The sequence below is a fragment of the Labrus mixtus genome, chromosome 14 (genome assembly GCF_963584025.1).
Source record: "Labrus mixtus chromosome 14, fLabMix1.1, whole genome shotgun sequence".
Taxonomy (NCBI): domain Eukaryota; kingdom Metazoa; phylum Chordata; class Actinopteri; order Labriformes; family Labridae; genus Labrus; species Labrus mixtus.
Window position 1 is genome coordinate 15,939,122 of NC_083625.1, and position 12,620 is coordinate 15,951,741.

The following is a 12,620-nucleotide window of genomic DNA, read 5'->3' on the forward strand; positions in this document are numbered from 1 at the left end:
ACAGCATGTTTAAAGACAAACAGTGACACCATCAGTCTACAGCATTGCTGCAATAAACCAGTTATGAACCTCAAAGCAACACAGATCATCTTAAAATGAAAGCAGTGGCTTCTTGGAACTTAATCTTCAAAGAACATGCATTTGATGATTTATTTGTAAACAAAACTATTACTATTGAATTATTAATTAATCAATAGTATTATTGTATTCTTTGTAATTATATGTTTCGTTAATATTGTCACATGCCAATAAAGCTTACTGAATTAAAATATTGATAACCTTAGAGATGCAATAAAAGGTTGTCTGTCATGATGTGGTCCACTGATGTCGGTGAACTTAAACAACTTTTTCTCTTTATTTGCCGTCATAAAAACTCAAAAAATCTTCTCATACATATGTCATGTACACCAGTCAGTGGCCCAATGCAAATACAATGTTTGTATTGAAACTAAATTATTTGGTTTACTATTTCTTTATATGAACATTTAAACAGTCAAGTAGATTGAAACTTCTACTGTCAGATTATGAACCCCAGTCTTGAAAAATATGAATGATTACTCAAGTACTTCAGTACTTGTTTACAACTATGCTTTTTTACTTCTACATTTTAGAAGGTACAGTGAATATTTGAGCTGTTCTTGTTTCTTTTGTGATTGAAACTTAATTTTTATTGTGTGTTTTTGTCATGATTGTGATTGTTCGTAATGTTTGAAATTGACCATGGGTTTATGGTTTCATTCACTTCACTGTTGGCATGGAGAGGGAGGTCTATTTACATACTGTATGTCAAAGAACAGCTTTTCTCTTCATCATACCAAATTTAGAATTTAGACTTCTTTTTTTGTTGACTGACCAACTACATCACAATTATAACAATAATCAATATTGACAGTTGAAAATATACATAATGGAGGACATTTCTGGCACTTTTAGTTTGTGTACTTTGAGAACATTTTCCTCAGACTTGTGTACTTTCACATAATTTGAATGCAGGACTACCTTGCAGTGGAGTTTTTTTTTTTACTCTGTTTTATTAGTATTTTTACACAAGTGAATTAACTTAACTGCTGATCTTAATGAAGCAAATGGAAAAAAAAAAAGCATTTTGGATCAATGTTTAAGTCTGTTATTCATTGAAAACATTTATTACATTTTTTTTATGATGCAAACAACAGCAAGTCCCACCCTTGTTGGAACAGCTCGATCACGTAGTCATGAGGGAATGAAATAGACACAAGGGGACAGAAAAAAAACGTGTATTAAGCGCAATTCCATTGTTTCTGTTAAAAAAAAAAACATGATAATCAGCTCTATGGTAAATTTTGGCATCTTTTCCCCTCCTGTTGTTCACTCTGGAATATTGGTCATTCAAAATCAAAAAGAACAAGGCATGCATAATAGTTTCTGGTAATGCACGAGTCAAAGGATACCACTTATTAATACAAAATCCATGTACGGTGTTCATGTACATTTCATATACATATATGGTCCCTTTTCTTAGAGGCTACTACGGCCTACCTACCTGTTCCCACTGAGGGACTGTGTCCTCTGTTATCTACACTTGGTCACTAGATTCACCCTGTAAAAAGGTCTGCGCTGGAAAATACATCTGAAGGATGGAATTCCAATATTGACAATTACTAGATGTTATAACCATCTGTTTAGTTCTTTCATGTCTTACTGCATGTTACTATCAAGCTATGGATCCCAAAGTTTCATTTCTTTAAATGTGTTTCTTTGCATCAACTGACCCATGTGCCTTCTGCACCATGACACACTTTTCCTGGTTTATAGCCTTTATTATTTCTATTAAAAATCGGATTCCCATCTGCTATACTACCACCCCATGACATCTTTAAAAGGGGAACCCACAGATTACGTGAATCCATCCAATGCAACTGTGCTCACAAGATAGAAAAGTCTGGAACAAGTTTTTTTTTTTTTCTTTCTGAAACACTAAGTTAAATGCACTGGTCCATCTAATTAACGGGTGAAAAAGCCATGCGTCTATAGTGAGGGCTGTATACATGGCCACACTGTTATTAATTTAAATGTAAAAAAAAAAAAAAGAAAGAAAGAAAAGAAAGCGGGACAAACCAAAGTGTCGATTAAATACAATGTCGAATGAATGTCTTTACTGTTAAAAAAGTCTACTGCAATGTAAGCAACTATGTGGCTCCCTCTCATAGCTCAAAATGAGTTTAAGAGGGGACATAGGCATCAGGATTGTTGATATACCAATGAAATCATATACAGATTTACAGTTATAATGCATCTATCATCACACTCAACTGATGGCAGGATGGGAGTTTGGGGGGGGGGTGAGGGCAGAAAATGACAGACACAATATAGAAAAGATTCATCCGTTTGAATTTAAACACCCTTTGCAGTGGAACCAATGCTATGTTACTCTCTTAGAAAAACATGAATAAGAGTTTGTGTGTGTGTGTGTGTGTGTGTGTGTGTGTGTGTGTGTGTGTGTGTGTGTGTGTGTGTGTGTGTGTGTGTACAGGTATGATTTCTGTAAGTGCAGAACCAAATGTTCAACCAATAAAAGTCTATTGGGATCAAGTTGTACTGGTTTCTCTGAAGGTGGAGGCAGACTTGTTAACCAAACATGGGGCTGAGTAAGATGGTACTGGTGGCAACGATGGGCGTCTTGAGTGGTTGGGTTTTGCGCCCCACCCCCCCGGTGGTGGTGGTGGTGGTGGTGTATTACAGGGCTTGACTGCTTTAATCGATGTATTGGGAGAGCCAGCGGAATCCATCGCCATAGCCCTGCCTCTTCAACACACTGCACATGAACACCTCCAGTGGTCTCGTGTTCAGCTCCTTCATGGCAACGTTGCCCTGCGAGTAAAACAAGAAACCAAGTCACATTGTGTCCGATTTCTTTTTTTCCCCCCAGAGCAGAAGTTATTCTCTTGACAAACTAGAAAAACCACCTTGAATTTGTATGCCTTGGCAAATAGGGAAAGTGCAGTTCAAATACTTCAATGCAACTGTGGCCAGCACAGAGGCTTCTATACTTACTTAATTATTCTTTTACAGAATATATTACCCTAAAATAAATAAGCACCACCTACATTAAACAGGAGAGGTTGAACTACAATTATTTACAGGAAGGAAAATAATACTAGTGAAGTGTTCTCGTTCTCTGCTCATTAATTTGCAGAGCGTGTGATCGTCAGCAGACCCTGTAAGCAAAAAGCGCTACAAACAGGTACGCAAAGGGAGATTATGTACCAACAACACTTGGATGATTTTGTTTTCTCAGGTAGAATTATAGTAATAACAATAAGAAAATGATCTTCTAGTGTTAATGAGATATTGTGTTCATGAGAATTGGACACATAGAATCTCAGGACCGTAACTACTCCAATCTAAACACTTCTTCCTGAATTTGTCGTGGTGAAATGTAAAGATATTCCTTCCCTTTCAAAGATATTTACAGTAAATTCAGGAGAATGGGGACAGAAGAATAGCCTGAAAAAAACATTATGCTGCAAGAATAAAGTTTCACATGAATTTTTTTTTTAACCTTTTGGGTATCAAAATGTTACTCTTTCCTATTAGACATTAGTGAGTCCAGTGAGTGGACGGATGAGCCAAAAATGTTTATTGAGAGTTCATGAATCCAAGTGAACATTTGAGCGAAATTAAGAGAATCATATTCACAAGCAAGAGACTTTGTTGCATAGAGAGAAATCCCAAAAATATGGTACCTCCGGGCTATGGCTGTGGTCAGCATAGAATCAAAATATGTTATCACACAAGAGAAGGTAATGTCATAACCTGGAACCGATGCCCTTGTTCTACAGATTTAAACTCCTGTGGCCTGGTGACTTTGGATTTTGAAAAAGAAGGGGCCCCGTGTATACAAGACATTTTTGAATATGTTAAAGAAGACAGAGAAGGGAACTCTTGCATAAATATATTTGACCTTGGAATCTTACATTTTATGTCTGTTGGATGTTAAATAAAGGTTAAGCTGACAAATGGACAAGCCAGGAGTAATTCATTGAACCATGCAGCTACTAGAGCCTGTCTTGACACAATCACTTTTCAGTCTTAGTGAATGTGGCGGGGGCTCATCATTCTATAGTAGCCCATGTTGGAACAAATGCAATTTCTTTTTTGCAACAATAAAAAGTGATATTTATTTTTTCTTCTGTTTTAATTACTTGCTGACACATACATCTTAGGGTCAGATGTTTGAAAAGAGGCTCTCTGTTAGATTTGTGGTAGGATGGACTTGTCTACTCACTTTGCCTGTCGTCTGTCCGTACAATCCAAACATTTCCCTCAGCTTCTCCTCACTGATAGCGTCATTTCTGTCGATCTTGTTGCCCAGGATCAGGATAGGCACATTTCCAATGGTTTCGTCTGTCATTAATGCCTGGGAGGAGAAGAGAAGGTGATAAGAAACTCATATCTCTATGTTAAATTCATGACACATCTTATTTGGATCCTTCGAGGATGGATTAATTTTAACGCTTGTATACATCAACTAATACCTCATTCCCAACATTTTCAGGATTTCCAATGAACTAAGAAAATGTATTATTTCCTATATAGTAGTTGGTTGAGAAAAATTGCAGAGTAAGATGTTTTAGTAGGGATGGTAAGTGAGTCATTTGTCGTGTTGAGTGCTGCAAGCTTAAAGAATAAAAAATATAGTATTAGACAGGGCAGAGTATTTTCATGACCTTAATAGAGAAAAATGGTTGAAAGTTAAAGTAAATAACTAAAAAACGGACTAACATAGTATGTCTGTGCATAAAATCATCCTTTGCGAAAATGATTTCATGCACCCGACTGATGTACACTGATACAGCTGCCACTAACATCGAGTCAAAGTGTGTTTGATATTAAAAATGCTTCTTACTTTTTTTAAGTGTGGGCTTTCATCTCTGCTTTGGCTTTATGTTTAACAATTATTCTAGAAACAGCAAATTAACTCTCATTGCAGTGCCCACTTTATTAAGGCTGATTGTGATGTCATTTCTTCACAATGATGTCCCTTAATTCCACTAGATATTTATGCCATTTAATTTGTTTACATTTTTTCTCTAGCTTCTAGGTTTTGTTTTTTAGATTGATTTGTACAAGATAATACAAACAATTATCAACCACGGCCAGCTTGAGGACACACTGTTCCATCATCACCAGTTTGTACACTGCACATAACAAAACACATGACGTCATCTATTTACATTCAACTTGATGAGCCAATAAACAGGAGCTTAGCTTTTATATTACATACATTTAGACAAGATGTGCAAACAACTGTAACAAGGTCTGTTGTGTTAGGGTTAGAGGGCAGTTTAGACTGCATCAGGACCTCACAGCTAAAGTAGTATTTAGAGCTCTGAATGCAAAATAACCACCCTAAAGTGTTACTGTGACGAGGCATGTAGCTGCTACTTACATCAAGTTCTGCTTTTGATTCAGCCAACCTGATGAGGTCAGCACAATCCACGAGGAAGACAATGCCGTTAATGGCAGGGAGGTAGTTTTTCCATACTCTGCGTGCTGTGTAAACAAAAAACACAAATACAAAAAACAAATAGGTGAGTTTACAGTGCAGCCTGACACATTTCAGTCATGTCTATTGCTCCATCCTATTTGCCTTGTTCAGCAACAGTATCAACAAAACATCATAGAACTTCTTGAAGGACAATAATTGTTCACACACACACACACACACACACACACACACACACACACACACACACACACACACACACACACACACACACACACACACACACACACACACACACACACACACACACACACACACACACACACACACACACACACACACACACACACACACACACACACACACACACACACACACACACACACACACACACACACACACACACACACACACACACACACACACACACACACACACACACACACACACACACACACACACACACACACACACACACACACACACACACACACACACACACACACACACACACACACACACACACACACCTTGTGCGTGGCCTCCAAGGTCAAAGGTGGTGAAAGTCATGCCAGCGATCGTCAGCTCTTCTGAGGCTGGAGGAAGAGAACAGAAAAGGAAAAAGTCAGGTAGCTTAAATACACTGACAAACCCCACAAATCTTATAATTAATACATTTATACAGCATTAATTTCTTTTTGCCAAATTTAACACATTATTTAACACATTCAAGAATCCCATGTGTGTGGGAGAGTGCAAAACAACTCACTTGGATGTAAAGTTGGCACATGCTGTCCCAATCTGTCATCTTTAAGCATGTGCAGTAGCGTCGTTTTGCCAGCATTGTCAAGGCCAAGAAATACTAACTTGCCGCATTTCTTGTACAGTCCTGAAACAAAACCCAAAGAATTATAGAACACAGGCCATGACACAAGAAATCAACCTATTCAGATGTGAAAGAATGTTTTATATTTTGAACTAAGGTAAAAAATACATGTCATCACAGTTGATCAGTCAGGTGGCACTAAAGGCTTGTCATATGTGAAGGGTTAAAAAGTTTGGAAGAAAAAAAAAAATTAAAGTAGAAGAAATTACTTTTGACAAAAGAGTTGCTGAGCTCAGACTTGTTCTCTGCCATCTACTGGATATCTTGTACAACCAAACAGGTTATTTGATTCAAAATGAACACATGCAAAGTAGAGCTGGGTATTCATAGCTTTCCCGTGACTTCACACTCTTATGGAACCGCCCACCTGGAGGACAAGAAAGGCTCTCTACCACTGTACGCTACTGAGCAGTTACTGGTCTCAGCTGCCCCCCTACGTGTTTTTATCTGTTTTATTTTCATTTTTAAAAAAATGAAATACAGGTGTTGTTTAATATGATACACTAATCGACAAGGAGACGAGCCCGAGTTTTGCCCTGACCCTCCACGGCCCCTGTGAGGGGAAACATCAGACTTCTCCTCATCCTGACATCAATTATAGTGTTGACTAATTCTAAATATTCCTGCCGTTAACTGAAATTACTGCCCCAGAACACTAAGATTGACAGCTGATACTATCCTGATACTATCGCTAGCTTACGCTAACTAGCTAATCTTAGCTAATTAGCACTCACCGATGCTTGAATGATGAGGAATTTCTTGCCCTTCACTTCTCAAACAGCAGTATTATCGACCCAGACCGAGCAATAATACATAAAGCTGCCTGTATGTTTGTAGACTTTCATCCTACAGCGATGTAAGGAGAGGGATTCTCCTCTAAATATCAGCAATATCACTTAAGTTACGTTCTGGTGTTACGGTTAAAAGAGTGACCATGTTAACTGATGACTTTCTGACAAATGCAACTGAAAGCGTCCTAACAAATGCCTCTTTGTATTATTATAATGTCAAAATTACTTATGAGATATACAAAATTTTGCTATGGTTGTCAGGAGATGTAAACATGTGTCGTTTATAGGATATGTTAAAATAACAGCCCGTGATGCAGTTCTACAGGGTTTTCAACAGTAGCCATTACTTTCCTGTGGGAAAGGTGCCACAGGTTGGATCCTCCATACATGGGACGTGCGCACTAAACACTGTGCCACCAGCACCCCGGCCTTGAATTCTTTATTTGGGAAGCTGAGGGACATTAAGTCCAATAGATAAATAACAGATCCTCTGACACCTGCTTCAGGCCTGACACGGTTTTATTGGCAGTTCTGTCAGATGGTGTATTGACTGACAGACAAAACAGAGGAGAAAAGGTGTAACTAAGGCTTCTCCTTCCTTAACACTTGTGACAAGATAACAAGGCTTTCTGTTTACCACCCTCTGAGTCAGCATAGTGATACCCAGATTTGTGAAATTTCTGCCTGAGTCAGCTCCACCAAACATCACTATACTCACAAGAGCACTATGCTACCTGTCTGACAGGTAGAACAGGGCCGACTGCTTCACAGGAGGAGCTCTGACACTCAAAGGTGGAACAGCAAACCTCTGGGAGAGGAGCAGCTGCTACACCTAACAAGACTTTCCATCAGATTTCATATGGATACAAAAGCTGGGGTCATGTCTCGATGAGATAGATTTCCTTTGTCTCTTTCATTTTCAGATAACATTGAAATTCTACCTTTTAAATAAGATAACCTTTGCTCAAAAGTCTAACAGACATACCACTCCACTAGAGTTATCTATAATGTAGGGGTTTTAAGAATAATTTATATCCAGAAGGTCAAGAGGGAAAACCCTGAGTATTCCTCTGGTCAATTACCAATCTGCCATTGCCAGCAAGCAAAAGCTGACATAACAAGTGCAATGTAATGTAAGCCTTTAGCCACACCACTATACAGACACATTATGGGATGCATGTTTTGCCCCAAAGAGAATCAAACCCATAATCCATCTTCTGTTAATGCTCAAACAGGAGATTCACAAAAATCCATTTAGAGGTACATAAAAACATTTTAAGAAATTCATTTATCTCAAATGTTTTGATGATTACTACATAAGATGAAAGAACAATGGCCTAGGCTGATAATGTTTAGTGTTTCAAATCTTTAAGTACAGATTAGCATTTCAAGAATTGCCAACTGAAGTGAACTGTCAGAGTATTTGCGTTTCAGGCTTGAGTCTGCAGGGCACAACATAGATCAGAACTTGTAAAGAAACTCTACTTTTTCCTTCAAGCTTTTACTACAACAAGGATGGCAGGAACAAAGCCCACTATTGTTAACTACACTGTAAGACGCAGCTTTCCACCAAAAAGACTTTAGGGCTGTGGTGCTACACAGACCAGTTGTTGTTTCAATGTAAGTTGTTGTGATCAAATAAATGAGACTTTAGTCACAGTAAATCATCTTGAACTAAAATTTCTGTGCATTATGTTAGAGAAAAACTCTAAAGAAAAAAAGGAAAAAAGCTTTGTGCTTCAGAGTGTGTGTTCACTTATACTCACCTAACATCTGTAGCATACTATTTACACTGCTATAAAACCAGTTAAATATGGATGCCATATCCGGAGCTGTTGAGTCCTAAAAACAAGCAAACAGAAAACAGAAAAGAAGAGGTAAGAAGTTTGTAATGCAAGGAGAAGAGAACAGAAAAGAGAGGAGCTGTGACACGTTATTTTGTCAGCAATATCCATCATCATTATCATAAATATCATGAGCCAAATTTAAGCACTGCACGTTGAACTGTCCAGGTAAGAGTCATCTTGTTTGAGCATTTCTTTCCAAGTGGTTATTTATCAGTAACATTTGTATGCAGGCTGTCACTGATGCTACCCACAGGGTCTCTTTTCCTCTCGATGATGGATAACTTATTATGGGATTGGAAAGCTGCACTCTTATATCCCCAGCAAAACAGAATCCACAAGGAAAACAAGGATAAATTGGTAAATTCCTGTTCACTTTGGGCTGATTACTTTTTGTGTTACGAATGAGAACACAGTTTTCAAATCCAAATCTGAAGATGACGACAACACTTTTAATTTGCAGTGGAACATTGATGGAAAGCTCTTTCAGGGGATAGTAACCAAAGCGAGATACTCTTTGTCTCCTATTTCTAATTTGTAAGATCAATAGAAACCAACCAGCAGAAACCCCCATCACAATTCTTACAAAAGTGTCAGCAATCAGCTCTAAGAGTGTGTGGACCGCCTTAATCTATCAGATGATATCTGCATTTCATGATAAGAACAATGACTGGTGGTCTACATCCAATGATAAGCTTGTTCTAGTAGTAATCTTTCAACAGCAGGACAGGAGACTCTGAGTACTGATCACATACCATCTGACAGCTCCTCAACAACCCATATGCAAGGACCTTGGAAATACAGCCTAGTCTTAGTATTTCATGATAAGCTGGGTAGATTGTATTTCAATCGAAAAACAATGAATCTGAGATAGGACCCGCTGTTACTGTGTGACATCAAACAGCTCTCTGACAGAACACATGCCACAGATTGTTTCTAGCTTTGTTCATTTGTTATTCTAATTCACACAAGCTCATTTTTTTTCTAAAATGATGTGATCAGCAGTTTCAGCTACAGTCATGGACATAAAAGTCTGAGAAGTGGAGTAAAAAAAAAAAAGTACAGACTTCCTCTCACTGAAACCAAAGGACAACATTTTGTAACCTCAATTTTATTCCAACATCACACCATGATGTTTGCTATGTTGGTCAAATTAATTCTGCTTTACACATTATTTAAATTCCCAAGACTTTACTCTGCGACAGCCAAAGTTAACCAGAACGTAAGCTAGTGCTGCTGACCTCAAGTCCTTGTTACGTAACATGCAAACAACGCAGGGGCTAAAGTGTACGGTACGTATAAAGTTCAAGAACATGCAAACACGTCAGCTGTTGCTACAGTTCACTGCTCAAAACTGGCTGCTATGACGCTGTGGGCTGGCGTTTCTGATTGACGCTCCCACGTGGGGTTTAATGCTGCTGTGAACATGAAACCACATTTGACCATGATTGTTGTCAGTCACAGTCAGACAAATATAAACATCTGTTTAAAGATCATAGCACACAAAAAAGGGGAAACTTAACTTGATTAATGTAGTAGTTGTGAACAGGCTTCAAATGTGGATGCAAATAAAAACCACAACCATCACAGTGAAGTTACAGGTGTGATACTGAGTTCAGATTATGTAAACTGAACAAGAAGATAGATAAACTGACTGAAACATCTGATATCACGTACATCTATCACTCAAGGACATGCCCATTAATAAAAAACACTTGGACGAAAATATGTTAAAAGAATAATTAGGAGTTCACATGCTCAAATTTCAACGTTTGCCATCCTTACTAAACAACAAAATCTGATCTTTACCTGGATCTAATTCACCGTGATCTGCTCCCAGGGACAGTGAGTGTGGGGGAGCAAAGTCTGAACTTTCTAAACACTGTCATATTTAAACACCACAGACTTTTGCATGATTACAAATGCCTTTACTCTAAACTGATTTTAAACATCTGAGGGGGGAAAAACGACTGGCCGCTGTTTACATAATAACGATTTGAATGATAACAGAACATTTAAAAGTCGGTTTCTTAAGCAATTAATCAATCAGTTAATAACTTGTTAAAAGTTTTATCAGCTTTATTATGGCAATTTCCCTTCAGAATATTTAGTCTCTGTTGATATCATTTTCATAAACCTGTCAGGAAGGGCTTCTGAAATAGCAGTCATGTCATTTCAAGATAATTAAAGCAAAACCAAAACTCTCTGTCTATCAAACGAGTCTCACATTTACACCCGCTGTCAACGTAGCAGCGAAGTTAGCTCACCTTTACCTTCACATGGAGGGTTGATCTTTTGCAAAAACATTTTTAAAAAAATGTCCAAATATCATTTTAACATTTATTAAAAAACTATACAAGTAGCGTTGTACACTGTGCGTGATGATATACAGCTTAGGTCAGGTCGGGTTGTTACGCTGGCTAGAAGCTACGTGTCATCTTCTGGAACAGGCGACGTTGCATGAAGCGGCTACTGGCTCGAAGCTAAGTTAGCTACAGAAAACCAAAAAAAAGGATGTACTGACGGAAACGAAACTTGAGATTTAAAGAGTATATCATATCCCCAATAATAAACACGAATGTTAAAAAAACATAAGCACACCTGGTTCAGTAAACATTCAGAATGTGTCTATTTGATAATAACCAAGTAAGCCAACTTGGTTTTCGCTATGCTAACGTAGCGTCGCCAGGAGCCGGGGTTACTGTGCTAGCCGAGATCATTCACGTACGTTTTTTTATATCATTAATGAGGAAATGTAGCAACACTTACCCGTTGTTTAGGTGTAGACTAATTAACCCAACGTGTTTGCTCTAATAATCATGTAAATTGGTCCCCTTGGTCGAAAAAAGAGAGCCTGCGAAAAGCCTTCCTCTCTCTTTTCGTGTTTTGTTACTGAGCCACGACACTGCAATGGCTGTCCAACTACTCCCCAAAACTCTGCCCTGCCGCTTCCTGTTTATGTTTCACAATCTTCTTTCCGACAGGTGAACTGATTTAGAAACAGGATCAATGTTCTTCTATTGATAGTTTTCATTCATATAATTCACTGGATTTTTTTTTCATACAAAATGTATTTTAGTATGACTGGATTATATAAACAGCGTAAACAACTTTCTCTAGTTCTTTATACTGTAGTGGATTGTTTTTCATACAATATGTATTTTAGTAAGTATGACTGGATTACATAAACAACTTTATATAGTTCTTTATACTGTAGTGGATTTTTTTTTCATACAATATGTATTTTAGTAAGTATGACTGGATTACATAAACAACTTTCTATAGTTCTTTATACTGTAGTGGATTTTTTTTTCATACAATATGTATTTTAGTAAATATGACTGGATTACTTAAACAACTTTCTCTAGTTCTTTATACTGTAGTGGATTTTTTTTTCATACAATATGTATTTTAGTAAGTATGACTGGATTACATAAACAACTTTCTATAGTTCTTTATACTGTAGTGGATTTTTTAAGCTGTGCCGTCATGAAAATTCACTTTGTAGAATAAATTAATGTCACTTATTTCGACTGATGGCAGTCTGTTTTATGGTCGTTTGAACTCTGCACGAATAGATTAGACTACATTAAGAAGGTCACTCTATATTT

At 37.6% G+C, this 12,620-nt stretch overlaps 1 protein-coding gene across 1 annotated transcript; it reads right to left on the bottom strand.

Annotated features, from left to right (window-relative positions):
• Positions 1 to 1,116: 1,116 nt before the first annotated feature.
• On the bottom strand, positions 1,117 to 11,940 carry sar1b (secretion associated, Ras related GTPase 1B). Its single transcript, XM_061055414.1, has 7 exons — positions 11,779 to 11,940; positions 8,932 to 9,007; positions 6,258 to 6,377; positions 6,019 to 6,084; positions 5,432 to 5,535; positions 4,268 to 4,399; positions 1,117 to 2,850 (listed from the first exon to the last, which is right to left on the bottom strand). Exons 2-7 carry the CDS (start codon positions 8,987 to 8,989, stop codon positions 2,734 to 2,736), a joined length of 597 nt encoding a protein of 198 aa, XP_060911397.1. The 5' UTR covers positions 8,990 to 9,007; positions 11,779 to 11,940; the 3' UTR covers positions 1,117 to 2,733.
• Positions 11,941 to 12,620: the final 680 nt, after the last annotated feature.